Genomic DNA, 27,521 nt, shown 5'->3' with positions numbered 1-27,521 from the left:
GACACACTGCACCAGCTCCCAGGGCCATTGTGCCGGCCATGTGTGGTCATGGCATGTGGCACAGCACCTGCACCACTTACCTGAGCGAGCAGGAACTTGGAGCTCAACTCTCAGCAGACATCAAATAACTTTAGACTTTTTTCCTTCCTGAGGTAAAATGAAACTGCCCAAAGCGCACCATAAATCTGGCAAGGCAGTGGGACCTCGTTCACAAGGATGAGGGTGAGGAGACCCAGCTCTGCAGGGTTCAGTGCCTGTGTGCCAGGCTGATTCTCCTCACACCAGGCAGGGCAGTGATGTGACTGTTTGTGTACCTGTACCTGCAGGACAGGTACAGAAACACAGCTTGGAGAAGGCTGCTCTGAGTCTCCCAGCATGAGAGGAGCTGTCAGGCTTTTCTTTCATGGGGATGCAGCTGGGATGCCAGGAAGGCACTCCTGGCAGCAGGCAGAGCTGAGAAATGTGGGCTCCAGCTCCCAGGCCTGCCTGGAGTGGCTGTCAGACACCCTGCCTCGGAGGAAGCCACATTTACCACACAAGAACCAATGGAAACTCACAACTTTGTAAGAAAAGCAGCTTTATTGCTTAATTAAATCTCTCATTTAAGAGTACCAGTCTCCATCTGGTCTACCAACAAGGCCATTCAGAAGCAGTTAAGGGGCTGTCTCTCTTCCTTTCACAACCCAGCAATCCTTCATGCAGGTACCTTGAACAGCAAACTCCTGCACAGACAGCAGCTCCTGCCCAAGGATTAACACAGGTGTCACAGCTCCTCCCCTCATGGTGCTGGGCTTTGAAGAACCCCACAGCATCTTGTTTTATGTGACTGTGACATCAATCCCCTGAGCACATTTTCCAGTCTAAACACAGAATTGGAAGAAACCTCAATCCAAGGGCTTTTTTCTTGGTAACAAAAGATCTGTAAGGCAGAGCTGCTTTCAAAAGAAAACCTCCTGACTGAACTTCCAGGTAACATCCCAGGAGCAAACTGACATCTTTTTAATCACTTGTCTAAGTCAAGAAACAGGGAGCTGAAGACCTATTCAAGAAGCAGAAGGTCAGTTTTTCTTTCTGGAAGGATGGAGGGTTGTCCAACAATGAGAAGCAAAAACTAAATTGAATATAACTGAGTATAACAAAAAGCAACAAGACAAAAGAAAAGGCCTAAATTCCCAGTCATCCTCCAGTAGTGCTGCTATGCCCACTGGGATTTTTTTCTCCATATCTTTTATGCTGTTTCCACTTATCTGCCAGCTGAGCTAGTCAAGTTTGGGGCCAAACAAGCCAATCAAAACTTGCTGCTTCATGCTGTTAATTTTGTTTTACCTGAACAGGCAGCCTAAGGTACAATAGATCCTGCTATTCCTACAGCAGGATCACTGAGAAACCACATGGCCCTGGGATAGCAGAACTTCCTGAGGCAAGCAGAGCACTGGGCATGTAAGAAACAGACCAGGAAACATCCCACAGCAAAACCAGCATTACAGAGGGGGAGGCAAAGTTCCCAGGAAATGCTGTGAAATGCTATCAGAAAACTCAGGAACTAAACCTTAGTGATGAGGACGTGAAAGGAAAGAAGAGGAAACAAAGAACTGCATACAAAGGAAAAAAATCCCAGGAAGTTCTACAATTACCCAAGTGAGGTAAACTGTTAAAATGCAGCATTTGCAGAAAAAGGTTGGATACAGTGAAAGACATCAGCTCAAGATGGAACAGCACAATCCTGAAACTGAGCTGTATCTAACTCAGAAATTGAAAAGAAGTTGAGTTTTCACATGAGATGTGGAGCACTGCCTTAACACTGGGGTGTGAAAGGCCAGGAATACAGGCACAGTCTCCTTGTAGGAGAATGATCAATGAAGAAAAAAAGGAAAATTTTGCAGGGAAACACTTCTCAGGCAAAGGAGAAAAAAAGACTTTTTTGTGACCATAAATATCAGTTTTAGAAAAGCCCAGTCTTGGGCTTTGTTAGAACACAGAAATGGAATGACAAAGACAAGAGATTGTACTAGAGTAGAAGTCAAACTCACTATAATCAAAAGCTACATGAATGTCAGAAATAAAGATTTGTCTACTGCAGTGGCTCACCACCAAATAGAATAATGGAATCAAGGAGTGGTTTGGGTTGGAAGGAATGTTAAAGCTCATCTTGCTCCAACCCCCTGCCACAGGCAGGGACACTTTCCACTAGATCAGGTTCCTCCAAGCCCTGTCCAACCTGACCTTGAAATCTTCTAGGAATGTGACTGTGCGGTGTCTCTTCCCTTCTCTTTTTTTCCTGTTCTGGTGTATTAGCCCTTCTCATTAATTAGCTCATAATTTTTGTTTTATAGCTTATTTTATTTTATAGTGAAACACTTCATCAGCTCACAGAAGGAAACAGTTTAATATAGGAGATTGCATGTATGTCACTTCCAGTTGGTTCCACAGGCTCTTTTGTCAGGTTTGGAAGAAGACAGGTCTACCTTGGTCACTGATCCCACCTCAGCACTCCCTCGGGCAGTGGGGCAGAGCTGACCAGCTCACCAGGAGACAAGCACTGCTCATTACTTACAAAACCAAGGAGAGAATCAGAGGCAGGAGGAGCTGGCAGCGGTGTTCTAGGGATGCTCACAGACACAGCGCAGCACGAGGTGCAGCTCCCAGCGGGAGTCGGCAAAGCTCCTCAAAGAAGCCTTCGAGAAGGAGCGGCTTTTCTGCAGCACTGCCACCCTCCGGCCCCAGGGAAAATTCCCTCTTCCTGGCAGAGAAAAATCCCTGAGCCCCTGGGTTTATCCCCTTTCCCTCCCACTGGCAAGGAGAGAGCTGGCAGCAAAGCTGGATGGGAAAGTTCCCATTGGTAAGCAGAATCTGCACAGCAAACCCTTGGGATCAGCAGCTTGGAGGAGATGCTGTCTGGCTGCCAGCACTCTCTGAATTTGGGGGCACCAACGTGGCCAGTTCATCCCAAGACCCCAGAGAGCAGCTGGGCAGCACCTCAGTGCCCTGGCTAACAAACAGCAGCAGGAGACAAGTAACTTGCACCCTTTTGTTAGACAAACTTTCTTTCTGGGTCTAGGGGTGCATCCTGTCCAGCACTCTGGAAGATGCTGTCCCAAATCCCCAGAATGGCACATATGAAGATCAGGATTCAAGAGCTCCACAAGCCAGTTGTGACTCTATTCAACTCAGAGTGAAATTCCCTTTCTTCATTCTCCCTGCTGGTTCACACAGGTTATCACACATCACCAGTGATGCACAAGCAGGTGAACCCCCTGTTTTTGTGACAGCAGGCTCTCCTGTCACAAAAAATAATCTTTAAAAATGCTGCTGAGAAGTTGAATCTCATTTAGTAGAAGACAGCTCAGCACAGGAAGTCTGCTCACAGAGCAACCCAAAGAGGAGACACCCCCAATGAGCATGATCCAAAATCTGAGAAAGATGGCAGCTGTTATTAGAAAGGGTCAAACACTGTTTTCCTGTTTGTGGGCTTTTAATGACAATTTTCACAATTTACAAATTGGTTGTTACGCACGCTTATGTCCATTTAGTAATGAAAATTGTGAGTTAATTCAGCTCTCAGTTGAGAAACTGCTGTAAAAATGCCCTTGCTGAGGGCTGCTCTCTGGTTTGTGTTCTACAGGCAGCCAAGCGAGTTCCTCACGCTGAACCTGCCCAACCTGCTGGTCCTCCCCAGGCTGCTCCCGAGCTCCCTGTGCTCGAACCAAGGGGAGAGCCTGGAAGTTTCCAAGCGCTGAGGGGGGTGGAGTGACAGCTCAAGGGCCGCGGGGCTCAGGTGTGCCTAAGGCAGGATGGGGAAGGAGCAGCAGCGCAGCCTTTCCCAAGGACCCCGCTCCCAGGGAGCTGGTGGCTGCAGCCCACGACTCAGCACAGCTCTGGGCTCTGCTCAGAAGCCCTGAACAAAGAGAGAAGCAGCTGAGGGGCAGTGAAATGCCGTTGCACAATATTCCATGACAGCTATGCCAGCCTTACCAGTGCCTCCTGTCTGGGCGTCAGGAATTCACCCACTGGATACTGTTCAAAGGAGGGAAAGAGATGGAGACCTGAGCCCAAAACACAAACAGAACAGATCAAGGCTGGAGAATTCCAGGAGTTCAGCTATGTTAGTCCTCAGCAGAGGAGAGGAAATACATCAGAGGGTACTACAGCCTTGAGTTTTCCCACCCAAGCTGTTGCAATCATCTCAATAATTCACCTCAGGACAGGACTTGCTTTCCACTAAGACAGACTCTGTCTGCCTTTTTCCAGTCGCTTCAAGCTGATTCAGCTTTGTGCCTTCTTGGAAAGAAGTCAGCAGCAAGGTTTCTCAGAGAAATGCAATACAGCAATTTAAACCTGCAGCCAGTCTGGCCTGTCAGAAAAAGCGAAGGCAGAGCAGGTGGGGACTGCAATGAAATGCCCCAAGAGTTCTGCTGAAGAAACGAAAGTCAGAGATTTCTCTCCAGAAAAGTATGGGAAGTGTTAAACCTTGCACCTCACACATGTTGGAGTTCTCCTCTTTCACAAAGACATCCCCCACAATGCTTTTACAGGAGTGGAACCATTATCCTGACAATCAGATCACCCATTCTCAGATAACTTATATTTAATGTGTGAAAAAAAAGGGAGTACTTTACAGCAATCCCTGGAGAGAAGAGAAAGGACTGTGGTGAGCAGTCCACTGACAGAAGCTGCTCCCTGGAGTTCCCTTCCCCCTTGCCTTCCTCCCCACTCCGAGTGCAGTAACTCAATCCACAAGGTAACTGAACTCTCCTGGGGGAATCTGGGGCACAAGAGGCTGCAGCTCCTTTCCAAACGAATTCGTTTCATTTCTTTATTTTAAAGTCCACTGATCATCATCATTGTCATCATCACAAAAAAACCCCATGGGAAATGCAACTAAAGAGAAAAAGTCCAACCAAGACCTAAGAACCCAGAGCTAGGAGCAGATGTGGGCCTGCGTGGCACGGCGCCAGCGCACGCGCAGGAGGAGACGACCCCGCGTGCCGCAGTTGTGTGGCCAGAGCTGGGGTCCTTTATGTCAACCGCTGGACGATGACAGCGTTGAGCAGGTTGGCTTCCTTCAGGGTCTGGTTCTCATCAGTCAGCTCTTTATTGGGGAAGGTGGTCATGAGGACGAAGCTGGTGGCAGCCATCGCTGGCCGAGCATCTACTATGAAGAGCCGGATGTCACGGATCCTGTGCAAAGGGATCAAACACACAGGGGGATGCTGTTACTGCACAGCCTGGACAAGTGACTGCTCTGCCCAGCGTGCAGCCCTGCAGCTCTGCCTCTGTAGAGCTCTCACCACAGGCCACACCAGGCTATTCTGATTCAACCTGTTCCCATTTAGTGAAATAGCAGCAGCTGCTTTCTGGGCTACAGGCTCAGTTCGGTGTTTTCTCTGCATGTTGTCTGAAACTGAAAGCCTCCAGACCCTCTGCTATGAACAATTAACAAACTGACACTTCCTGAGCTTGTCACACACAGCAGAACCCAGAGAATTTCAGCTCCTGTAAGCGGCCACACAGTGACACAGGAACCATTTGCAGAACTCAGTCACAGGCAGAGGTTTTTGTAACTTTTTGCCCAGAGCTTGACCCTGATAGAAACTGGAGGAATGAGTATAAATTACGAGATCAGGAAGGTGAGAAGGAATTAAAGAGATTTTGAGTGAAGCAGTGGCGTACCTAAGCCAACTTTGCTCATCTAAAGAACAGAATTGTGGTAAGAGCATCCCTTGGTTCTCCATTCAGCACAGGGAACAGCCTCATAGAAAAGACTAAATTGAGTCAGAGTAACTGAGCCAGGTTCCTAATTATCTGCCAGTTTCCAAAGCCTTTAGAAGAAAATCAGTTTTTTACAGGTGACATCAAGGAAAGTTCTGCTGGTAACACATGCTCCCAGGTGTCATGTCACTGGCTATAATCAATCTCAATTTGGGAAGCAAATCCTACCCAACAGTTAGCAACTGACTTAAAAACATCACAACAACTTTATTCCCTTTCACTTGTATAGAAGGATGCCCAGACCTCCTTCTGGCAGGCAATCCAGGATTTTAGCACTTGCTCCCTGCCCTGCAGGGCCATCTATGCCTGGCTTGTGTTCCCTGTTGTGCTCATACCTGTGACTGTGGTTGAACTTCTGGACCAGGCGCCCGCCATCTGCGAGCCGGATCTGGATGTTGGTGATGGGCTCTGACTCATCGATCACGATGGCAGAACTGGCTTTGGCTTCATTCTCTGCCTGCTGGGCTGGTGAGCTGGTGCCCATCACCTGGGGCACAGTGCTGCCAACAGGGAGACGCAAGGTGAGCTGTTAGAAACCAAACTCACCTGGACACAGGGTACCAGATCAGACAGCAAACTCACTGTCTGCCAGGCCCAACTACCAGGGCTCCTCCACAAGCAAGCTGCAAGTCAGAATTCTGGAGTCAGCCAGTCAACAGGAACTTGTCTAGAAGTTCAACTCCACCATCTCCTTTGGTGCCACAGGTCCTCACACCCACAAGTTAACAGGGGAAGTGTGAATTGGAAACACTGCTCCAATGCAACACACCATGGAGGTTCCAAACCAGGGATCTGGCTCCTGGCAGGGGGAGGCTGGGCCATCTCACAGTATACATCACTGAGCCTTGTTTCCTTAGAGGAACAACTCCCATCCTACAGGCACCCAGTGCCTTTATTTCAGAAGGATGAATCAGAAGGCTCCACCTTGCAAGGCTTGAGTGACTCCCACATTATATGTATTAAACCAGTGTCACCATCTTCTCACCTGCCCAGCTTCTGTCCTTCTCCAGTAAAAGCTTTGAAGACACTTTTAGGTTTCACATACTCCTCATCACGGTGATCTTCCATGTCCAGGTTCACCTGTCCACCCCGTGCTAACCTGCGCAGCTCAGCTGGGACTTCCCTGCAAAGAGAGTGTTCTAAGGCAGCTGCCTGGGGCAGCAAAGCAGGAATTCGTGGACAAAAAGCCCAAGATTTGTGGAATTTCAGGAACCACAGAGAGCCTTTGCTTAACTGACAGGGCAGATGCACACCTCCCCACTGACAGACACAAATTAAAGGTTACTTCTCCCTGGCCCTCACCTGCCGTGACACAATGCATCAGAAATTCACAACACAAATATCAACATGTCTGTTTACTTCAAACTCTCAAGGCCCCACATAAACTAAACCCACCCTGTTTACCTGAACCAAATGTTCCATACTAAGAGTAACTAATTTCTTGCAAGAAAGCTCAGATGAAATGTGGCATGGATTCAGAAGCCTGGATTCACAAACACTCATGTTTCAGGGGACAGCTGTCCCTTTTCTCCCCTCTCACTACATACCCTCTGCGGATATCATCGAGGAACTGGGCATTGGACGGATCCTGGTAGCTCCTCAGCTCTCCACTGTCCAGGCTAAATCCACTCTTCCAGAGCTTCAGTACAACGTGCACCTGCAGCAGCCCCAAAAGAACAATCAGCCTCACTGAGCATCTTGGTAACAACAAAAACTGAAGCAAAGTGAAAAGTTTCAGATGGGCAGAGAAGCTCCAAGGTGCAAAAACATTCCAGCAGGTTTCTCTGAGCTAAGGGAAAAACGCAAAGCACTGGCTTTTATGTAAATGGCCAGGTGTCAATTCTTAGAAGGTGGCACCATGGTCCCCCTTTTGGATAAATATGGCTGAAGAGCCAGGAATGTGCTGGGTGAGGAGCCTAAACAGGCTCCCACCACAGCCACAGCCTTGTCTGGTCACAAACCAAGCACAAGGGAATCTTGAACTGATGCTGTCAGCTCCCATCTATGGATATATATTGGATGTATATAATAATGGATAAAGAAGAATTGATTTCCCAATGCTCTTTGCACACTATTTTTTCTGATCTGCACTTCTAAGAAAAGCTCAGATTCTTAATTAAAAGATCACCAGAAAACTGCTTACCCAAGACCTAATCATCTATTATTCTCTACTTGGAAATCCCACAGGAAGCAGGATTTACCATATTTCTGTCCTTGTGAATTTCTATCAAGCTTTGTATCTCTTGGGGCTGGTGAGCTCAGTAGTTAGAGCAAAGAAATCCCTGGAGTGACAGCTACAAACCCAAGCAGAAATACTCACATCCTGAGAAGAGCTCGGTCTCCTCTCTCCTGCCACATAAGCCGACTCCTCTTCTGGAGTAGCCCCAAGGCGATACCCTCCCCCTGCAAAAGGCTGTAAGAGAGAGGCAGGGTTACAGAACCACACAGCCCCAAAGAGCTGGTCCCCTGTTCCCACCATCCCTGTGGGTGAACGGGGACTTCATGGCATCAGCAACATCTCCTGCCCTGCAGGCAGTGACAGCTTCAGCAAGTTAATAAGGGTGGCACAACAGAGCGGCTTTTCTTGCCACTGTGACACATAAAATGGAGCTGCACTAAGAGGAGTCCAGACTTAGCTGCTGAGGTAATTCCAGGACTCCTCAGTACCAAAGAGCTGGCAGGGTGGAACCTTAACTGAAAGAGGGAACAGAAGGAAGAACTCCTCCCTCCTCACCTTTGGCTTGCTCGTCTCGCCACCGCTCTTGGCCGTCCGATCGACCGCCACGGCGCCGTGCTCCTTGGCTCCCTTGAACAGATCCTCCACCAGCTCGTTGGGACTCTTCTTCCTCGGAGGACCCACGATCTGCTGCCCACTCCTCTCTGAACCACCAGCATAAAACCTGACAGAAAGCACCCAGCTCCTGGTCAGCCCTGCCTGCTGCCTCTGCAGGAGCCTCGGGCTGGATCGGGGCTCACTCGTTGGTGCTGGCGCAGCTCAGGGAAAGCCCCTGGACCTACAAATACTGGCTACCACCAGTGTGTCTCCCGCTGCAGCCACGTGCAAGCTCCTGTGCTGCAAAGACTTTCTTTTTATGTCAATTCCTGTAAATGACCCGTGGATCAATAGCAATAAAGTGGTAACAATGCTCAGAGCTGGGAAGAGGAACAGCCCAGAGGAACAAGCCCAGTTTTAAACAGCGGTACCAGCCCGATTACCCAGCCGAGCAAGGCTTCCAGCAAATCTCTGACCTGTCAGAGCAACATCCAGCTGGAATTCTGAGGGAAGGCACACGTTCATGCCACACAAAGGATGGATCTCAACTGGAAGCAATGGATGCACAGTCAGTGAAGTGCAATTAAGCACTTCTGGAAGATTGGGTTTATTAGCTTCCAGATGGCTTGTAACACACAGAGTGAGCTCCCAGCTGCCTGCAGACCACAGCCCATACAGGCTGAGCCACCCCTTCAGATACATCAGTTCCATTCCATTTACCTTGCCTGTCAACCTTGAGGGTATTTAACTACTTAGAGCTGACGCTGTAGGACACTGTCCTACTAATACTCCATATTTCCCCTGGAAAGGGACCCTACTTTTTTATTTCTGACTCCACACTCCATTACTTTACCTTTAAGCAACACTTAAAAAAAAGAACACAAAACCAAAACACCCACCAAAATAAACCCCAAGCAGCAAGAAAACCAATCCCTGCATAATTCCCACACTTCCATTCCCTGTGGACACAAATGAGGATCTGGGCTGTTTTCTATTCTTAACCCAGGCCTTCCACATCCCACTTTAGGCTTTCTCTCAGTGCTGAGAGCTGGTGCTTACACAGCTGAGCACCAGGCTTTGCACTGACAAACCTGCCCTGTCAAACCTCAAATGTTTCATATCTGTGTAACCTGGTTCTTTGAAAGAAGCTGTACACAGGCAGCAAGTCCTCCCAGAAGGGATAAACACCCAGCATTTGAGCCTTCAGCTGCAAACTCACCGCTGTCCCTCCTCCTCTTCATCATCCTCCTCCTGCGCATGCACAAGGTCTCTGAACGAGGTTACTCGGTGGTCACTGCAAAAATCCAGCAAGAAGGATGTCAGCCTCCAGACACATTCCCAGCTGGAACATTCCACACTGCAACAGGCTCCTTCTGCAAGGTGGGCTCTGTTCACCAGCACGTGACCTGAGAGAACTTTCCCTTAGTGACAAAGGCAGCAGCTCCTCTTTGGGACTGGAGAGCATTCCCTTGCTAAAAGGGATCTGGTGAGGTAAAATTCACTTTTTTGTTTTGTAAAATGCTCAGCTTGATCAGCTCAGGTGTCACACAAAATAAGAAAATATTCTTCCTGTTGAGATATGATCTGCTTAAATGAAAGGTCACTATCAGACTGATTTTAATGTCAAAAGATAAATTAAGCTTTTCCTGAGCAATGAGGCAAATTTTCCTAACTGATCCCTGGCTTAGCTGTGCAATAACAACCATGCCTGTGATGTACAAACACTCAGCTTTTCACAATTTCTAGAGAGCCACACAAGGTGAAGCAAACCTAAACACAGAGCTACTCCTCCTGAAAATTCACACAGTGCTTTAGAGGGTGTGTGTGCTTTGCCAGCTTTCCAGTATGGAGCTGAAGCTGCCTCCTCACCTGGCTCCAGTGCCTCTGGATATGGAGCTGGGTGTGGGCTGGGGAAGGGTCAGGATGTCCTCATCACCCCCGTCCTCATAGAAACTGGCAAGTGCAATCTGGAAAGGAAAACCACCAAAGCTCCTCAGGAAAAACACAAACAAGCCAGCTGAAGCATCTGTCACACTGGATCTCCTGAGACACCTCACACTAAAGACACTTCATGTCATTTCCCCTGTTGCAAAGACGAGGCCTCAGTGGGTTTGCTATTTGGCTGTGTCATGGCAGGACACTCAGTGCTGCAGGGATGTCACTCTCCCTGTCAGGGAATGTCAGGGCCCTTCTGCAGCACTTATACAGGAGCTATGCCAAAATTACTGCTCTGAAAGAGCAGCTTTTGTGCCATCATGAGCAGACTCGGAATTTAACAGAGTCAGTTTGAGGAGGAGCAGGGACAGGAGCAGGTCAGAATGGTGGCTGACTCCCCCTCAGATTGTTCGCTGACAACGCCAACAGCACAGCACCGACAGCCTCGCCGGCATTCCAGGAAAACCCACAGAACCCCGGCAAACCCCGGGCCCACCGTCCCTCGCCTCGCACTACAGAGTGAACGGCAGAACCAGGAGGGGCCTCAGTCACAGCCAGCCCACGGCGCCGCCGCCAGGCCTGAGCGCGGCGACGGACGGGGGCGAGGCCTGAGCCTGCGGGACACCGACCTCCGGCCCAGCGCTGCCCCCCGCCAGCGCCACGGCCTCCTGAGCCGCGGCCCCGCCGATCCGCGCGCCAGGCCGGGAAGGCCGGAGGGCAGCAGCAAAGGTACCTGGAGATCCCAGCCGGCGGACTCGAGGAAGAACCGCGCTCGCTCCTCCTCGGCGCCGGTCACGGCCACGAACTCCCTCAGCGCCTCCTCCCTGTCCGCCATCTTGCCGCGGTGCAGCGCCCAAACCGCGCCGGGCCGCCCCGCCCCCGCGTGCGCCGCCAAACCCGCCCGGCCGGAAACACCCGGGGCGACGCGCGGCGCCCAGCCCGCAAACAGCGCCCCCTGGCGGTCAGGAGGTGGAACTGCACCGCAACCGGCCCCGGAGCGGGCACCGGGCACCGAGCACAGAGTTCTGGGCACCGGGCACCGGGCACCGAGCACAGAGCTCCGGCCACCAGGCACCGGGAACCGAGGACAGGGCACCGGGCACCTGGTACCGGGCACCGGGCACCGGCATCGGACACCGGGTACCGGGCACGGAGCACGGGGTACCGTGTATAGGGTACCAAGCACCAGGCACCGGGAACAAGGCCTGGGGTACCGAGCACCAGGCACCGAGCACCGGCCAAGAGGAACCGAGCACTTGGCTCCTGGATGGGCAGCACCGAGCACCGGGCACTGTGTGTGCAGCACCGAGCACTGATCACTGGGGCTGGCAGCACCGAGCCCCGGTGTGCAGCACCGAGCCCCGGGGATGGGCAGTGCCAAGGCCCAGAGCAGGGCGGGTTTATGGGCACAGGCGGGGCCGGGACTGGCGGCGCGGAGCAGCCCACGGCAGCCTCTGCATGCTCGCTCGTTTATTTCCAGGTTCACCCATCACTGCTGGCAGTGGCCAAACCCTGGGACCCGGCTGCAGGAGCCAGGGACTGCGGTGGAGCAGGGTAGGGCAACATCTCCGATGCTTATCTATTCATGCGCTTGAAGAGGAAGAAGAGGAGCCCCCCGAAGATCCCCTTCTCCAGCAGCATACCCATCCACAGGAGGAGGAGGCTGGATAGAAGGCTCGCACCTGCAGTGGGGACAGAGGGTGTGAGCAACCAGGGCTCGGGGAGAGGCATCCCAACCCCCCGCAGGGAGCCTTCCCTGGGACTATGGGCTGCCTCAGGGGGTGATACCCCTGGAGCTGCCCTGTCAGGCACCCCATCCCAGCAGCTCTGACGCACCCTTATCCATCTGGAACCCACTCTGGGCAGGGTTGGAGATCCACAGCACGGCTGAGGAGCTGGCAGGGGCCTGGGCATCGTGCACCACCGTGCAGGTGATCGTGGACCCGTTTTTCTCCTCCGTCGCTTGCACCTCCACCCGGCTTCTCAGCTCAAACAAGCCCTGGGGCAGCTCTAAGACCCGGGAGAGGTTCTGCCCCTTTATCCCAGTCCCATTCTCCAGCCAGAAAATGGACACTTGAGCTGGGTAAAACTCCTTCAGGTGGCAGGTGAAGGTCACGGTCTTGTTCACCTCAGCGGGGCTCGGCTCAGCGCGCACTTCCACGCTGGGGGCAACTGGGAAGAGAGGCAGAGCTTGGTGTTTGGTGTGCCCAGCTCTGCTGCCCACAGGGCGCCCCGTGCTCCTCCCAGGGACCCCAGCCCCACAGAGCAGGATGCCCCGTGCCAGCCCCCAGCCCTCACCTCGCAGGACCCTGCTGAGCTGGTAGCTCCCTCGCAGCGGGGCCGGCAGCGTGGAGTGCGTCACCTCGCAGGTGAGCTGCGAGTGGACATCGTCCTTCTGCAGGACCACCACTGCTGTGCTGGACATGTTGTAGGTTTTCATCTTCCACTCAGTGACCTTGGGTGGCTGAGCCCCCAAGGGGTTGCTGTTCTTGTACCATTTCAGCCCAATGTTATCAGGAAAGAACCCTCCAGTCGTGCAGGTGAAAGTCACCGGATCCCCCGGCCTCGCTCTCTGCTCAGGCCCAGACACGAGCGGGGGGCTGGGTTTGGCTGTGGGGAGAAGCACGGGGCCATCAGACCAGGCTCTGGCCCCTGCCCAGCCCTGGGCCTGCCAGGAGCAGAGTCTCATACAAGGGCATGGGGACGGCCCATGGGATCCTCTCCTGGACCAGCCCTGAGCCCCTTCCCCATCCCTGCTCCACCTGAGCAGAGCCCGCTGGGTGGTTCCATCAGGAGCTGCTCCAGGAGCCCCACTCACCTTGCACAGACACCTCGGTGCCACTGCCACGCTTAAACAGCTTATCCTCACCACTGATCATCTTGACAAACTTCACACAGTAGTAGGTGCCCATGTCCTCAACCTGAACGTCCCTGATGCGGATGGTGTAGTCTATGTCAGAGTCAGGCACTGCCAGCGTCACACGGGAGGAGGCATCCTTGTTATTGGGGTCATAGACAGTCTTGTTCCCACTGCCCCAGCCCTTCAGCCACATCACAGGACCTGGTCCAGCAATTCCAGGTATGATGCAGTTCAGGGTGAGCGTCTCCCCCACTGTCACCGTCACCTTGGCCTGGGGCTGCTGCAGAGTGAAGTCCTGACCTGCCTGGGCACCCACACCTGGGCACAGAAACAGAAAGGTTTGGACTTGACAATGGGCCCCAGGGCCAGGGCACAGCACGAGGCATCATCAGACCCCCTGAGCCTGGAACAGGGGACAGAGAGACGTTCCTGTCCCTGGTCCTCCAGGCTGCTGAGGACTGCAGGATGAGGAGAGCCCAGACCCTTCCTGCAGTAAACTGCATTTCATCTGGAGATAAAAGCAAGCTGGAAAGGAAGCAGTGAGAGCAGATCCCTGGCTACCCATGGGCACAGGGAAGCACTGCCAGGCCTGCAGGGTGGGAAAGCGTGCATGGGAAATGTGATGGGGCTGTGCAGGGCCCACTTACCTGGCTCTCTGCAGAGCAGGAGCAGCATCAGGCACATGAGAGGCAGTTCCTGTGCCACCAGAACCATGGGTATTCCACACCTTGCTCCCTGATGGCCAGGCTTTGCTCAGCTGGATTCAGCTCCGTTGGACTCTGCTGCGCAGGGCTCAGCTGACTCAGCTGGACTGGGCTTATTTTTGCAGGGTGCTGGTCTCTTATGCAGCAAAGGGGAAGGAAAGGAGCTACCACCAGCTTAGTTCCTCCTTGCAATCACGTTCCATTTGCTTCTCAATGCCTACATCATCTCCTGTCACAACCCTGGTCCATAATGGCAATGCCCTCCCCACTTTCCCCTCAGATGTGTGCCACAGCCACGGTCGTGGGCACAGGCACTGAGCAGCCAGCAAGGGGAACCCCGGATCCAGCACGCTCCCCACACATGGCCAGCCTGTGGCTCAGCAGCCTGGGGTGCCAAGGGGACCCCCAGCCCTTGCCAGCAGGATCGGGGTGCGGGATGGCGTCTCCCATGGGTCGGTGCTGCAGAGCAGCGCCCGTGATACACCGAGCGTCCCGAAGCCCCGCTGCTCCTGCCCCTCACCGAACCGGGCGGGATGCAAAGCCGCTCCCTGTCCCGAGCCCAGGGCATCCGCTCGGCGCCCGGCGGCCCGGGAGTGATGCCCGGAGGGGCTCGGCAGAGTGATGCTCGCCGGGGATGATGCCCGGCTGCTCTGCCGGCTCTCGTCCGCCCCGGGCAGACACCAAAGCGTTAACCACCCGCTCGCCTCAATTTCCTGTCCCGCTTCCCCTTTTCCTTCCCAAAGTTTGGGCAGAACCCATGGCCGCGGCAGCAGCTCCGCTCCTGTCCGGGCAGCGAAGCCCCGTCCAGCGGCAGCTCTTGGGTGAGTGGGAAGTGGGGCCCCCCCAGAGCCCCTCGGAGCTCCACTGCCGCGTCTGCCCCAAAAACGCGAGTGGGTGGCAAAGACAAACACCGGGCGGGGCGGAGGGTGCGCCTTTTGGGGTCAAACCGTGCCCGGGGTGGGCACAGCCGGGTCGAGCCCTGCCGAGCCGCTGCCATACGTGCCGGGGACTTTGGGCAGGAGAGGTTTGGGGACTGGAGGGGTTTTGGAGAGCAGGAGGGATTTTGGGACAAGAAGGGGTCAGGGAGCTGTCCTGGGCTTCAGGGCTGCACATCTCTGCCTAGAACACTGGCTGGCTCCTGGCTGTGAACCCCAATTCCTCGCAGAGCCACAGTGATCCTGGCTGGTGTGGAGCAGAGCCAGGGTGTTAATGTTTAACGCACTCTGGAATTTTTCCTGCCAGGAGTTCCCCTTGGCTCCCTCTGCACCTCTCTGGCCTCCAGGCAGCTGCAGCACCTCCTGCAAATGACAGAACAGGATGCAGATTTATCAAATCATAGAATCGCAGAACTGTTTGGGTTGCAAAAGCCCTTTGAAATTCTCGTGTCCAGCCCTTAACCCAGCTCTGCCAAGGTTACCAAGTGCCACATCTACATGTCATTTAAATCCCTCCAGGAGTGGCGACTCCACCACTGCCCTAGGCAGCCTGCTAATTTTTCAGATTTGCCCCTTGTTAATTTTGAACTGGTTTTTGAAGGGTTTCCTCCCTCCCAATGCCTGCATGTTGTCTCTGCCACATCCCAGGATATCTCTCAGCTGCAGATTGGGGGATACTGGGATTTCTCTGCCTGTGGGGCTGCCCTTGCCTCTCCCCATCACTCATCCCTGAACCTTTGTGTCTCTGCCCAGGTATGGGTGCCCAGGCAGGTCAGGACTTCACTGTGCATCAGCCCCAGTCCCACGTGTCAGTGACAGTGGGGGAGACGCTCACCCTGAACTGCATCACGTCTGAAATTGCTGGACCAGGTCCTGTGAAGTGGCTGAAGGGCTGGGGCACTGGGAACATGACTGTCTATGACCAGAACAACAATGATCCCTCCTCCCGTGTGACGAGAGCAGCGCCTGGGTCTGACACAGACTTCACCATCCACATCAGGAACTTTCAGCCCGATGATGTTGGCACCTACTACTGTGTGAAGTTTGACAAGGGGATCAAGGGTGAGGATGAGGTGTTTAAGCATGGCAGTGGCACCGAGGTGTCCGTGTATGGTGAGTGCAACCCTGTGGGGCACCTCTCCCAGGGAACCCATCCCACAGCCCCCACCCTGCCCACAGCAAGGTCCTGCTCTGCCCCACACCCACCACCCTCTCCTGCTCTGCCTCTGTCTCCACAGAAGCAACTCTGGTTCCTGGAATGGTGGCTGCAGCTGTAGTGCTCTGCTTCCTCCTCGGCCTCTTCGTGGCCCTTTGCATGTACAGGAGGAAGCACCAAGGTGTGGTGGGCAGCCCCTGCCCCAGCAGGACAGTGGCCATGGGCAGCTTCTCGTCTGTCCCTCTGCAGTGCTGTGCAGGGACCCCCCGCACCCCCAGGTTTGTACTCAGCACCTCTTCCTTCTACACCCTTAAATGAGCAAACTGCTTTATCCACCTGCTTTATGTTGGCTTCCTTTCTTGTCTGGAGCTGTAACTTGCCCCAGAAAAGGTCCTTTGCTTACAGGTGCACTTTTCTGTTGGTTCTCTCTCTGTTTCACAGAAGCTTCATGGTAGGGAGCACCCAGTACCAGGGAGCTCCTGCAGCCCCTCACTGTGTGTCTGAGCCCAGCCCAGACATGCAGTCAGCACTTTGTCCCTATTTGCCTTCAACAGGGGCATCCTGCTGAAATTCAGGAGGGGAATTGAGGGCTGTGCTGGGTGGGGAAAGGACCCAGCTTCCTTTAGCTCTGATGCCCATCCTTATCCTTCCCCCTACAGTGAAGTCCTGGATGCAGAGACCTCCCACCCACCCAACCAGGTAGGAGTGAGCTGTGAGTATGGGGAAGCACATCCCATGCTGATGCCCTGGCTTGCAGGAGCCCTGCAGGACTCTGGGGCCAGGGGGCACCTTGGGTGGGCAGCAGCTGCCTGCATGTGGTCCCTGCACACTCTGCACCATGGCACCACCTCTGCAGCTGTGGCACCACCAGCCTGGCTTGAGCCTGGTTCTTGCTGTTGTCCTGTGCGGGGCCACGAGGTGGTCTTGGTCACTTCCAACTCTCAGCATTCTGATTTAGGGTTATTTTTGTAAGACTTCCCTTGTGGCAGCATTTCCCATCTGTGTGCACTTTTGCAGCAGAGCAGCAAGGAGGAGAACAACATCCACTACGCCGACCTGCAGCCCCTGCCCCCGGCCCCACGGCGTGGCAGGAACCCGGGCACAGCCCCCACCGAGTATGCCAGCCTCAGGGTAGCTGCCAAGTGACACCTGGCACAGCTGCCTGCACGGCCAGGCCGTGTCAGGGTGGAAGAAGGGACATTTCTGCAGGGCACCCTACAGAAGAAGTGGAGCTGTTTGCATGGCGCATCCTGATCTCAGCTCAGCACGCTGTGCTCACCATGTTTGCATCTCAGGGGAGCTCTCCCAGGACCTGGCAGCTTTCTCAACCACAGGATGAGACCACGAGGCCAAGCCCCTCTGCCTTGTGCAAGCTGTTTTGTGCTGATAACACCAGGAGGACCTCACACACACCTGTGTCCCCCAGCATGGGCCTCCACCGGCCCTTTCTCAGCCCACAGGTCCATAATTTGTGTTATCTTTTCACCAGCCTCATTAAAGCCAGCAAACAGCCTTCTGTCCAGTTCTGTTGTGCTCAGAGCAAGAGCAATAGTGCCAGTCCTGCAGGGTCCTGGGGGAATGTGTGCCACCCCTGTGCTACTGCCAAGCCCCCTGGTCAGCTCCCGACTCCCACCTGCCCAGTCCCACAAAACCTGCATCTCCTGGCAAAGCAGTAGGAGGCTCTCAGGAACAGCCCCTGGTGCTTGCTGCTGCTCCAGTTTGAGGCCCAGCCCTCACCCACCTTCCCCTGCCCTCCTCAAGGGGCTCCTGATGCTGCTAAGGCCAGGGCAGCTGGTACCAGCTGGCCCTTCTGCCCCTTCCTCTGCTCCGTGCACATCTTCAGCTCCAGTCCCAGCCAGTCCATACACATCTGCTTCATGCACATCTGCTCCATGCACAACCCCTGCTCAGTGCACATCTGCCCCGTGCACTTTCCCTGCTTTGTGCCCACATGTTTGGTGCCCACCTCCAAGGGAAGCAGGCCAGGGGCAGGAAGGCAGAGAGCTGAGGTGGCCATGGCAGGAAGCCGCAGGTCACACTCCACACTGGGCGCTGCTGCAGCCCCCAGCAACACCAGGCACCACACACAGCCCCCCAGCCACGACGTCCCCAGCTGTGGCAGCTGAGCTCCCACCAGTGTGGCCCCAGCAGGAGGAACTGAGCCCAAAACAAGCTTTCCAGGCAGAGGAACCCGCTGCCAGCACTGCTGCCTGTGACCTTGAAAGCTGATACATCACCAGTTTTCAGCTTTATCTACTTTTTTCTGTGAAATGAGAAAAGAGAAGTGAAACAAGACAGTGTGACCCAGGGGAGCAGGGCTGGCAGGGAGATCCTTCAGGGGACAAAATTGTCACAGTGGGGAGAAAAGCCACTACGGAAACTGATTTGCACGACTGAGTGTGAGTCACCTGCTCTGGGGATGTGAAGTGGGGACAGTTTGGAGTCAGTCCTTTGTCAGGGGACACTCAGCACCCTGTAGGCATGGTGGTGGTGATGAGTTTGCCAGGTCAGGGATCCAGCACCTGGTCTCAGCCTGGCTCCCTCAGTGGGAGGGTTGGGGTATTGGGATGAAGCCTTTCCCAGCATCATTTCCCCAGTGGAGCCATGACCAGGCCATGGATCATTTCCCAGCTGAGGCAGTGGCTGCTCCGAGCAGGGCTTGGGCTGCCCAGCCTCTGTGCAGGGACAGCACTAAAACTGGCAGAAATCTCACATCAAGGCTGTGAACACGAGTATGTAAAATACGTGGGTGAGACCGAAACTGGGGATAGACCTTGAGGACCAGAGGAAATGAAATTTGAGGGGATTTAGGGCTTTTTAAACACTGAGCTGAATCAGGAAGGGGGAAATCCAGTTCGATAGGAGCATATGCAAAGCAGGGAGTGAGCAGAGCACCAGCAGAATGCTCTGCACCTAGGAAAGGGCCCAGGTCTGCAGCTTACTGCCCAGGGGAGGGATTTGGTGGTTATTAAAGGAAAATCCTTTAAGCCTTCAGCCTGGGGTGTGCCGGCAGTGAAAGCACAAACAAGCGCCTGGGCACGGACACAAGGTAGGAGCGTGCTGGGGAGCAGAGCCTGGATCAGGGGGGCAGAACCTGGCTCAGGGGGCAGCACCAGGCAATGCTGGGCTCCTGATTCACTGCTCATCCAGGCTGCTTTCCTGGTGCTGCTGCTCGTCACATCGCACTAAGTGACCTGCTTGGTCCGAGGGTGTGTGTGGGAGGCCGGGAGCTGCCATTGCTGGGGGGAGGCGCAGGGCAGGGCTGGGCAGAGGCTGGCACCCACCAGGCTCCTGCTGCCACAGCTGGGGACTTTGGTGCAGAGCAGAGGTGGCACCTGGACGGGTACTGGGAGAGTGTTGGTGTCCCAGGGGAGAGGACACTCTGGCTTCAAGCAGGTTTGGGGCTGTGTCCCTGTGAAAGGGCACGCTGGGGCGGTGCCATGCCAGGTTTACTTTGGCTGTTCCTCAGCATGGTGTGTGAGCCCGGTGCCAGGACTTCGTGTAATGGCAAGGCCAAGGAAAAGGGCTGGGAAGGCTGATCTGGGCTGCACTCTGACAGGTTTCTGGGCAGACAGGGGATGCTCAGGGGCTGCTCTGGCATCTGACCCACTCCTGATGCCGGGAGGTGGGAAACATCCCCTGGAGGTGCCAAGGCAAGAGGGCTGGCAGGGCTTGCCAGGCCGTGGTGTGTGCCATGGTGTGTGCTGTGGTCTGCACCATGGTGTGTGCCACAGTGTGTGCCACAGTGTGTGCCATAGTGTGTGCCCTGGTGTGTGCTGTGGTGTCTGACATGGTGTGTGCCCTGGCATGTGCTGTAGTGTCAACCATGGTGTGTGCCGTGGTCTGCACCATGGTGTGCTGTTCCACACTGTGCCAGGGAGCCAGAGTGGGAAGCGTGGGCTGTGCCAGGAGCCGAGGGGAGCATGAGCCTCCCCCAGACAGCTCAGTGACAGGGAACAATTGGCCTGGAGAGCGGCTGATGGGAGGAGCTGGTCCCGGCAGCCAGGGGAGGGGAGCAGTGATTCAATTAATGCCGAGGAAGAGCATGGTCTCAGTGCTGAGGCTGGCTGAAATGGGGATGCAGGTGTCTCCTTTGTGTCCTGGGGGACAGGAGAGGGCTGGCTGCACCCTCGGGGAATGGGACAATGCTGAGCTGTGCTGGTGCCAGGGCTGGGCAAGGAGGAAAAGGGAGAGACAGGGAGAAATGCCCTGTGCCCTGTCCTGGGGTGCTCCGGCTCAGCGATGGGAAGCAGAGGCACTCCACAGTGGCAGTGTCTGTCACAGGGGTGGGTGCCCAGGGAATATTGCGTCTCCAGGAGCAGGCATCGCCCCAGCTGGTCTCCTGCAGGGTCTGACAGGGCAGCAGCTCCAGCCAAGGGCCTGGTTTGTGGCTGTCTCTGTCCAAGACACCCTTGTGCCCCTGCTCTGTCCCCATGCCTGCCCCCATCCCTGTCCTAGCTACCATGAGACAGTGGTGCCCACAAGTCACCAGGGAGAGACAGGCCGGTCCCTTTGCATGTCAGCATCATCCAAACAGCTACAGGTCTAAGAGCATCCGATGGCACAGGGACCCCACAGGGCCCCCACAATGCCACAGGCATCCAGTGATAGTCTGGGGACCCTGTGATGCCATAGGGACCCCATGATACCAAGGGGACCAGGCAAAGCCATGGGGACATTGTGCCAGCAGGACACAGCAGGAGAAGCTGGAGGAGCAGCTGGGTGCTTTGAGGGGGTTGGAGAGAGTGAGAGTGTCCCAGAGACACTTTGATTGTCCCCCAAAAATCCTCATGGGTCTTGTTTGTGCCTGCTGGCTGGCCTGGGCTGGGTCCCTGCCAGAAAAGACAACAGGAGGGAGAAGTCCTGGGATGCTGCACAGTTGGAACCTGCTCCCTCCAATTCCAAAGCTGTTAGCTCACCCATTTGTAGCTCCCTGTTTCTCAGGCTTTTCCTTGGAAAGGAACGAAGCCAGAGTAAAATGCTTTACACTGGTTCTGATTTATTTGAGGTCTTACTATTGAATCTTATTCCCTGGTTTCACAGTTGTTGTGGATTTTCACCAAAGGGGATAAACAGGTCTGGGATTTGGGGTTGTCATAGGAACAGTTTCTGTGCCACAGCCTCACTGCCAGCCTCGTCCCCTCCCGACAGAGTGAGGGCTCTGGCCAGCACAGCAGGGACATCTCCAGCCCCCAGGCACAGCCCCAGTGACAGCTGGGGTACGGGACAGCCCCCCCATGGCACTGGGACACTTGGGATGTTCAGGGAGGAGATGGATTCCCAGGCACTGCCCAGCCATGCCCACAAAGCCAACTGGGACCCCCAGACTGCAGACCAGGGCTTTAAGTTGAGAAGAGCTGAGGGTGTTTGGAGAATGCTGCTTTTCCCTGTGGGTTTTCTGGTGTCCAGTAGGAGGTTGTGCTATTGCAGTTATTGCTGCTGGGAACCTCTCTGGCCAACCTGGAAAAATTTTCATTAAATCCCTAGAGTGAAGGGGTGTGGAGTGGACCACTCCTCATCTCTTCAGTTGGAAGGGGAGGGGGTAGGCAGTGAAATTGAAAAGTGTCACGCACATCCTTTGTGCCCAACACTCCTTTGGCCCGTGCGGCCCCGCACCGCGGGACACCGTGAGGCCAAGGCTCTGGCAGCGATTAAAGAGGGGTTTCCAGGGCCATGGGACAAGCAGGAACATCCAGTGCTTAAGAAAGACTCACATTGTGCTTTCAGTGTTGGACGGGACATTGCTCAAAGACAATCACCCTCTGGAGCCGGCACGGGAGGGCGGATCAAGCTGCAGTGCTGGGTCCTGCCAGTGCCCGAGGGAGGGTCCCAGAGTGGGTGGGAGAGGAGTCCTGCCTGCACTGGAGCTCCCAGGGCTCCTCATGCTGGATCAGCTCTTGGTGTGGTCCTGGTCCTCCCAGCATCCCCATGTAGATTGTACCCGAAGTGAGCCGTGCACGCTCCTGGGGATGCTCCAGCGGGTTTTCTCCAACGAGATGAACTCAGGGTAGGGAAACTCCTTAGGGAGCTCCCTGTCCCGGGGGCAGGACGATGTGGGGTGCCTGGTGCTCCCTGTCCCTCCCGGCACTGAGTGAGGTTAAAGCGTGGCTGTGCTTGGCCGTGGCCCCAGCGCTGGCTGCCCCGAGCCCGCACGAGTGTCCCTCTGCAGAGAAGTGCAGGGAAAGGGAAAAATATTGAGAGAGGCAGGAGAAGGGGGAAAGCAGGCGCTGCGGGAGGGAGCACAGCACGGCCTGAAAGCTCCCTCTCAGCGGGCTTTTGTTCGCCCTGGACGTGCCCAGCGATGCTGCCAGCCCGGAGGGGCTGTGCTGGCGCCGGTGGCTCCCGGCGATCCCGGAGCTCCGCAGCCTGCCCGGCGCCTCGTTCCAGGGACGTGCCCGTGGGCAGGAGGCGGCTGCCTCCAGCGGGGACCCCCATCACCCCGCTGGGCTCGGACCCACAACGCGCTCCCGAAAATAATTCCTTCTGACAGATCCATTTCTTCCACATGGTTCAGGCTTAATTTTATAATGGTATCAGTAGCTATGGCAACGTGTAAAAATAACGGATCCCCGAGCCCGGCAAATTCTCCGTAAACAGCTCCCGTCTCCCGGAGCCCGGCTGGGTGGGCATCACCCCTTGCCCACGGCTACCGCGGCCGCTGCGCTTTGTGGCTGGGCTGGGATTCACGCGATGATTAATTAGCAGCGTTAACTGCTTACGCCTCGGGATGATGATTCCATCCGCTAATCCTCGGGGCTAGACTGGGCTAATTGGGTGGATATCATTAACGCTGGCGGTCAGGAGCTGCCCTTACAGGACTGCAGCACAGCGAAGGTTGGAGCACCCCTCTGGCACCCCAGACCCAGCACGGGGCTGGCAGCCGCGGGGGTCGGACACGGCTCAGCCCCCGCGGTGTCAGGGGGCCACCAGCGGCATTCACAGCTCCAGCCCGCCCCAGAGCCGCCGCTGCTGCGCATCCACGCGTGTGCACGCGAGGGAACGTGCCCACGGGAGCGAACGGGCACACTCCGATCAGATTTCAGCACGCAGGACCCCTCTCAGCAAACATCAGCCGGTGCCGGCGTCCGCCGCGGCTCAGAGGTCTCTGGTCACCGCCGCGAGTGGATAATCCCAGGCAATATTTTCTAAACCTGTTAGACATCACACAGACCCTCTAAATCCCTGATCCCCCTCCAAGGCTCCAGCGGGATGGCAGCACTTGGCAGCTCGGATTTGCAGCTTCTTATCAGGGCCAGCCCCTTGGAGCGATGCAGTCACTGGGAGCGTGGTGGATCCTGCCGACCAGAAATAATCCCCCACATTTTTGTTGCCTTTCAATTAAAAAAAAAAAAAAAAAAAAAAAAGGACAGACCAAAAGAAACCCCACGGAGAAGCATTTTTCTCCATCGAGCCTCCAGCAGCAGGGCCAGAATAACCCCAACCCCACAGACCTGAGAGCACTGAGTCTCAACGGGGTCAAAACAAAGAGCCAACAGATCCTGTGGCTCCTGACCCTTGCAGCTGCTATGGGGACAACATGGGGACAGTGACACAGGGACAGCCTGGCAGGAGGGCTGGGGATGGCTCTGAGGGCTGGGCAGCATCCTCTTCCAAGGGCTGGCCGTTTCAGGGGGTACAGCCCCCTGCATCCCAGCAGTCATGCCATTCCCACCGTGAGGCATTGGATCCAGAACTTTCAGAAATGACCCCACGAAGCCCCCACTGCTGGACACACCATCTTCCTTTTCAGTAAAGAGGGCACGGGGTCCTACCAGGTCTCCCACCCCTCATGTGCCGTGTCTCAGCCCTCCATGGGGCATCCCTCGGGCGATGCCCACACGCCAGGTTCCACAGCACAAATCCCACCTCTGAGCCTGGATTTTAGCACTTCACAGCAAGGGCTCTGCCAAGCAGGAAGCAATGGGCTGAGCTGGCTGAACATGATCAATCCCCCACGTTAGCAGTTTTATTTCCATCCGCAGCTGCCGCAGGACTCAGGCAGTGCAGCCTCTCTGGGCTCCAGCCTTATCTGCTGCTGCAGCCTCGGATGCGCTTTCATGATAACGATTTGCAATCAACAAAGAACTTGGAGAGGATACAGAAAAAACCCCAACAACTGGCACTGGAAACTCAGATGATATCTGTCTCCCCTCAGCCAGGCTCCACCACAGTCCTGCTGGTACCACCAAGGGGAGATCAAGGTCTTCTCCAGCATCGCTCTGTGGGGCTGGCTGTGTGCTGGGGAATCTGGGTGCTGGCACTGCCACCACATCCCCAGGAGCCAGTACAGGGCAGAACTTCCCCCTCCAGAGGGGGAAGGAGGCTTTAGTTCAAACAGCTCCCAGGAGTCCATCAATGATTAACACCCAGCTCTGAAATGTCCCTGCATGGCTGGAGCTCTCTGCCTGCACCCTGCCTGCCCTCCCCCTCGTCCCTGCCACTTCCTCCTCCACAATACTTCTGTTCCTAAAGTTAGGGCAGGGTTCTAGGGTAGGCACCAAGGCTCCCTGTGGCTCTGGAGCCCATCAGAGCTGGGGTGAGGCCAGTCATGCCCCATACAGACAGCACAGACATCTCCCGGTTTTGCAACCACTGGCACTAAGGGTGCAGGACTGGGGCCACCCTGTGTCCCTGCTGACCTGCCCCAGCGGGGTCTCGCTTGTGCCCCCTCCCTGTCATCAGTTAAGGTTGGAACAGCCCCCTCAGATCATTGAGTCCAACCATTCCCCCGGCACTGCCAAGCCCACCTTGTCCCCAAGTGCCACATCCACATGTTTTTTGAACACTTCCAGGGATGGTCACTGCCGTACTTCTTGTGCGCTTAGTCCCAGGGCTGTGCACGTGTTGCAGACCCCCACAGAGAGCAGACCCTTCTCTGGGGCAAGGGGCAGGATCCTGTCTGCCAACAAAGGTCAGCACAGCCCTGCCAGCACTCGTGGCACCTCAGCGGGCACAGGCGCCAGCACTGCCAGCCCTGTCCTTCCCAGCCCACGCAGCCGCGGTGTTTTCCCAGCCTGTCAGCAGTTTTACCCTAAAACCCCTCACTTCAGGTCAGCCAGGGCCGTTTCCAGGCCAGGCACAGGATATAAACCACCTTTCCTGCTCTGACACAGGCGTGAGGAATTCCCCCAGAGTGTGAGCAGTGTGATTGTGCTGGGCTGCATTAAGGAAGCCCGGCCAATTCAGCGCTCTGCAGCGTCCCACGGGCACCACTGCCGGTGGCAGCAGCCAGGGAGCACAGCCCAGCCCCAGGATGGCCCAGCTGCCCTGTGGATACAGTCCCTGCTGTAGCCTCTGGGTTTCCCTGCTTGCTTGGTAGATGGTGGACATTCTGATGGGGGTGGGTGGTCTGACCCTGGGCTCTGCTGCCACTGCTGAAGCCCAGGGTGACAGTGTGTGAGTGCCGTGGAATATCGTTCCAGCCCAGCCAAGCCCAGCTGGGCAGGCAGAGCTGTACCCCTCCCTCATCCTCCCTGCGTGTCATTTCAGAACCAGCTGATCCTGGCAGTGCTGGGGATTAATTCAGTGGCACAGGGACTCTAAAATTAAGTGGGTTGTGATTTGAAGCCCTTAGGAAGGGGCAGAAACAGGGGGTCTGGGCAATGTGCACAGAGGGACCTCCTCAGAAAATGCCCCATGCCAGGAAGCACCTCACCTCCACCCCACACATCCCCCCTCCACACCAACTGTGACCCAGAGTCCTAACAAAGACCTGAGAGAGCTGAAATAACTCATTGGGTGGTTTAGGAGCTGAAACTCCTAAACCACCTAATAAAAGCTTGGCTAAAACAATTACAGGTAGTTCCCATGAGCCCCCTCAAGAGGTGAGGAGCAAAACCCATGTACAGGCTGCTCACAGAGCATCCTCCACAGCCTACCCCACCCCTCTCCTGGCAATCACAGCCTTAACAAGGCCCCTGCAGCTCATCACCCTCTCCAGGGTCTCTCCCATATAAGGGGGTGATGTGGTGCACCCCTTCCCCAGCTGCAGCTGTTTATGGTGGTGGATGCTATCCCAGGAGTATGAGACAGGTAGGATACATACCCCTGCTTCTTAAACCCATTTTTAGAGGGCTGTGGGTGCCCCTTCCCTGGGTCACAGTCCATGAAAACCATGCCCACATTAACATATTGCTTGTTATAAGTTAACATGAGATAAACTAATTTAAGCTTCCCCTGTACTGCATGTCTCGGACTAAATTGGCAAGGTACCTAATGAAGCTGCAGCTCCATTTGTTGTGCTGGAAGCCCTAAATATCAGCAGTGTAATTGGTGCTCCCTGCTTCAAGAGACATTTGTGCTTCTCTACCAGCTGAAAGCCCTCTTTGGGTGCTGACTGAAGCCTGAGAGGTGGGGGTGGGGGAGGCTGTAAGACATGTCCACCTGGATCTGAAGCTGGAGGGGTCTTGGAATTTGTCTTTGAAGCTGGAGGATGGATGGGGGAACATGAAGCTCTATGAAGGCTGCACTCTCTTGTGGGTGCCAGAACAGACCTTGTGTGGGCCTGGTGCTCTGATGTGGTCCCACAGGGTGTTTTGTTGTGGTGAGCTGTGAAAGCAGCACCTCTCAGGAGGCTGGGCTGGGCTGGGAGGTGTTGGTGTCTGGGACTGGGCCAGGATGGCTCTGAGTTTCCCCAGGGTGGTGAGTCCCTGAGGCACTGGGTTTTTTGGTTTATCAAGGAATCTTTGAGGCTGGAAAAGACCTCGAAGATCATTGAGTCATTATTGTGGAGGGCTCCCATAAGTGCTGGCTGCTTGCTGGTGCTTGGGCATGGCTCTGTGCCCACAGCCCCAAAATAGCACCTCTGGATGCTGAATTTGGGGTATTTTCCAGGCTGATGTCTGAAGTATTGGTGGTTTTTTTCCTGTATCCCTAAGCTGATTTGGATTTTGAAGGGTGGACTGAGTATTTTGGACAGCTGCTGTGTCCAGGTGTGATGTGGGCGCTCAGGCTATTGGTACTTTGCCCACTGTGCCATCCCATTGCTGGAGTGGGGACCAGGAGGGACAAAGTCCCAGGCAGAGAAAGACTGCAGTCACCTCCATCAGTGAAATGTGATTCATTAGCAGGCCCAGGTTTGGCCCTGCAGGGCAGGGACTGGAACCTTTCCCACCTCCATCCCCTGTGAATCCCCTCCAGCCAGGGGAGCCACCGCTGTTCCTGGGGGCAGTCAGGGTTGGGAGAGGATCAGACAGGGAGCTGATTAAGGCATGAAAGAGCAGTCTGGGCAAAACCAGTGCTGCAGGACTTTCCACTGGGATCACTCAGGCAAGGCTGTAATTGTTCCCACTGCATGCTGCCAGGCTCTGACAAGAGATGGGGTGCTGCTGCTCTGGCTGAGGGTCTCTGAGTGTGGATGGGTCCCCAACTTCTCCTGGGGAGGGAGCAG

At 55.2% G+C, this 27,521-nt stretch overlaps 3 protein-coding genes across 5 annotated transcripts; 1 reads left to right on the top strand and 2 right to left on the bottom strand.

Annotated features, from left to right (window-relative positions):
- Positions 1-3,530: 3,530 nt before the first annotated feature.
- NSFL1C (NSFL1 cofactor) lies at positions 3,531-11,335 on the bottom strand. The gene is made up of 9 exons (XM_084218175.1): positions 11,211-11,335; positions 10,412-10,509; positions 9,762-9,836; positions 8,504-8,669; positions 8,090-8,182; positions 7,317-7,426; positions 6,755-6,892; positions 6,105-6,269; positions 3,531-5,178 (listed from the first exon to the last, which is right to left on the bottom strand). Exons 1-9 carry the CDS (start codon positions 11,310-11,312, stop codon positions 5,016-5,018), a joined length of 1,110 nt encoding a protein of 369 aa, XP_084074301.1. The 5' UTR covers positions 11,313-11,335; the 3' UTR covers positions 3,531-5,015.
- A 654-nt stretch (positions 11,336-11,989) lies between these two features.
- On the bottom strand, positions 11,990-14,131 carry LOC311160967 (tyrosine-protein phosphatase non-receptor type substrate 1-like). 2 transcript variants are annotated; one of them, XM_084218174.1, is made up of 6 exons: positions 13,985-14,131; positions 13,539-13,655; positions 13,296-13,445; positions 12,776-13,087; positions 12,314-12,649; positions 11,990-12,159 (listed from the first exon to the last, which is right to left on the bottom strand). In XM_084218174.1, exons 1-6 carry the CDS (start codon positions 14,049-14,051, stop codon positions 12,053-12,055), a joined length of 1,089 nt encoding a protein of 362 aa, XP_084074300.1. In that variant the 5' UTR covers positions 14,052-14,131; the 3' UTR covers positions 11,990-12,052. The 2 variants fall into 2 exon arrangements, with proteins under 2 accessions (XP_084074300.1, XP_084074299.1); XM_084218173.1 differs by having other exon boundaries at positions 13,296-13,655.
- Positions 14,132-14,774: 643 nt separating this feature from the next.
- Positions 14,775-17,612, top strand: LOC311160973 (uncharacterized protein). 2 transcript variants are annotated; one of them, XM_084218183.1, is made up of 5 exons: positions 14,775-14,862; positions 15,730-16,089; positions 16,215-16,410; positions 16,792-16,831; positions 17,153-17,612. In XM_084218183.1, the coding sequence occupies exons 1-5, from the start codon at positions 14,799-14,801 to the stop codon at positions 17,276-17,278; spliced, it is 786 nt and encodes a 261-aa protein (XP_084074309.1). In that variant the 5' UTR covers positions 14,775-14,798; the 3' UTR covers positions 17,279-17,612. The 2 variants fall into 2 exon arrangements, with proteins under 2 accessions (XP_084074309.1, XP_084074308.1); XM_084218182.1 differs by having other exon boundaries at positions 17,150-17,612.
- The last annotated feature ends 9,909 nt before the right edge of the window (positions 17,613-27,521 follow it).

The sequence above is a fragment of the Fringilla coelebs genome, assembly GCF_963513975.1.
Source record: "Fringilla coelebs genome assembly, chromosome: 18".
Lineage (NCBI taxonomy): Eukaryota > Metazoa > Chordata > Aves > Passeriformes > Fringillidae > Fringilla > Fringilla coelebs.
Note: the sequence above shows the minus strand (reverse complement) of the source record. Positions and strands in the feature narration are given on the sequence as shown.

Excerpts from the sequence above, each read along its gene's own strand:
- NSFL1C (XM_084218175.1), bottom strand. The coding sequence starts at position 11,312 with ATGGCGGACAGGGAGGAGGCGCTGAGGGAGTTCGTGGCCGTGACCGGC. Across the intron at positions 8,670-9,761 it reads GAAGAGGAGGAGGGACAGCG|GTTTTATGCTGGTGGTTCAG; the intron begins GTGAGTTTGCAG and ends GCTTTCTGTCAG. Across the intron at positions 6,270-6,754 it reads GAAGGACAGAAGCTGGGCAG|CACTGTGCCCCAGGTGATGG; the intron begins GTGAGAAGATGG and ends CCCTGTTGGCAG.
- LOC311160967 (XM_084218173.1), bottom strand. The coding sequence starts at position 14,051 with ATGGTTCTGGTGGCACAGGAACTGCCTCTCATGTGCCTGATGCTGCTC. Across the intron at positions 13,088-13,295 it reads CACCGAGGTGTCTGTGCAAG|CCAAACCCAGCCCCCCGCTC; the intron begins GTGAGTGGGGCT and ends TTCTCCCCACAG. Across the intron at positions 12,650-12,775 it reads GCTCAGCAGGGTCCTGCGAG|TTGCCCCCAGCGTGGAAGTG; the intron begins GTGAGGGCTGGG and ends CTCTCTTCCCAG.
- LOC311160973 (XM_084218182.1), top strand. The coding sequence starts at position 14,799 with ATGGCCGCGGCAGCAGCTCCGCTCCTGTCCGGGCAGCGAAGCCCCGTC. Across the intron at positions 14,863-15,729 it reads CGTCCAGCGGCAGCTCTTGG|GTATGGGTGCCCAGGCAGGT; the intron begins GTGAGTGGGAAG and ends GTCTCTGCCCAG. Across the intron at positions 16,411-16,791 it reads GGGACCCCCCGCACCCCCAG|TGAAGTCCTGGATGCAGAGA; the intron begins GTTTGTACTCAG and ends TTCCCCCTACAG.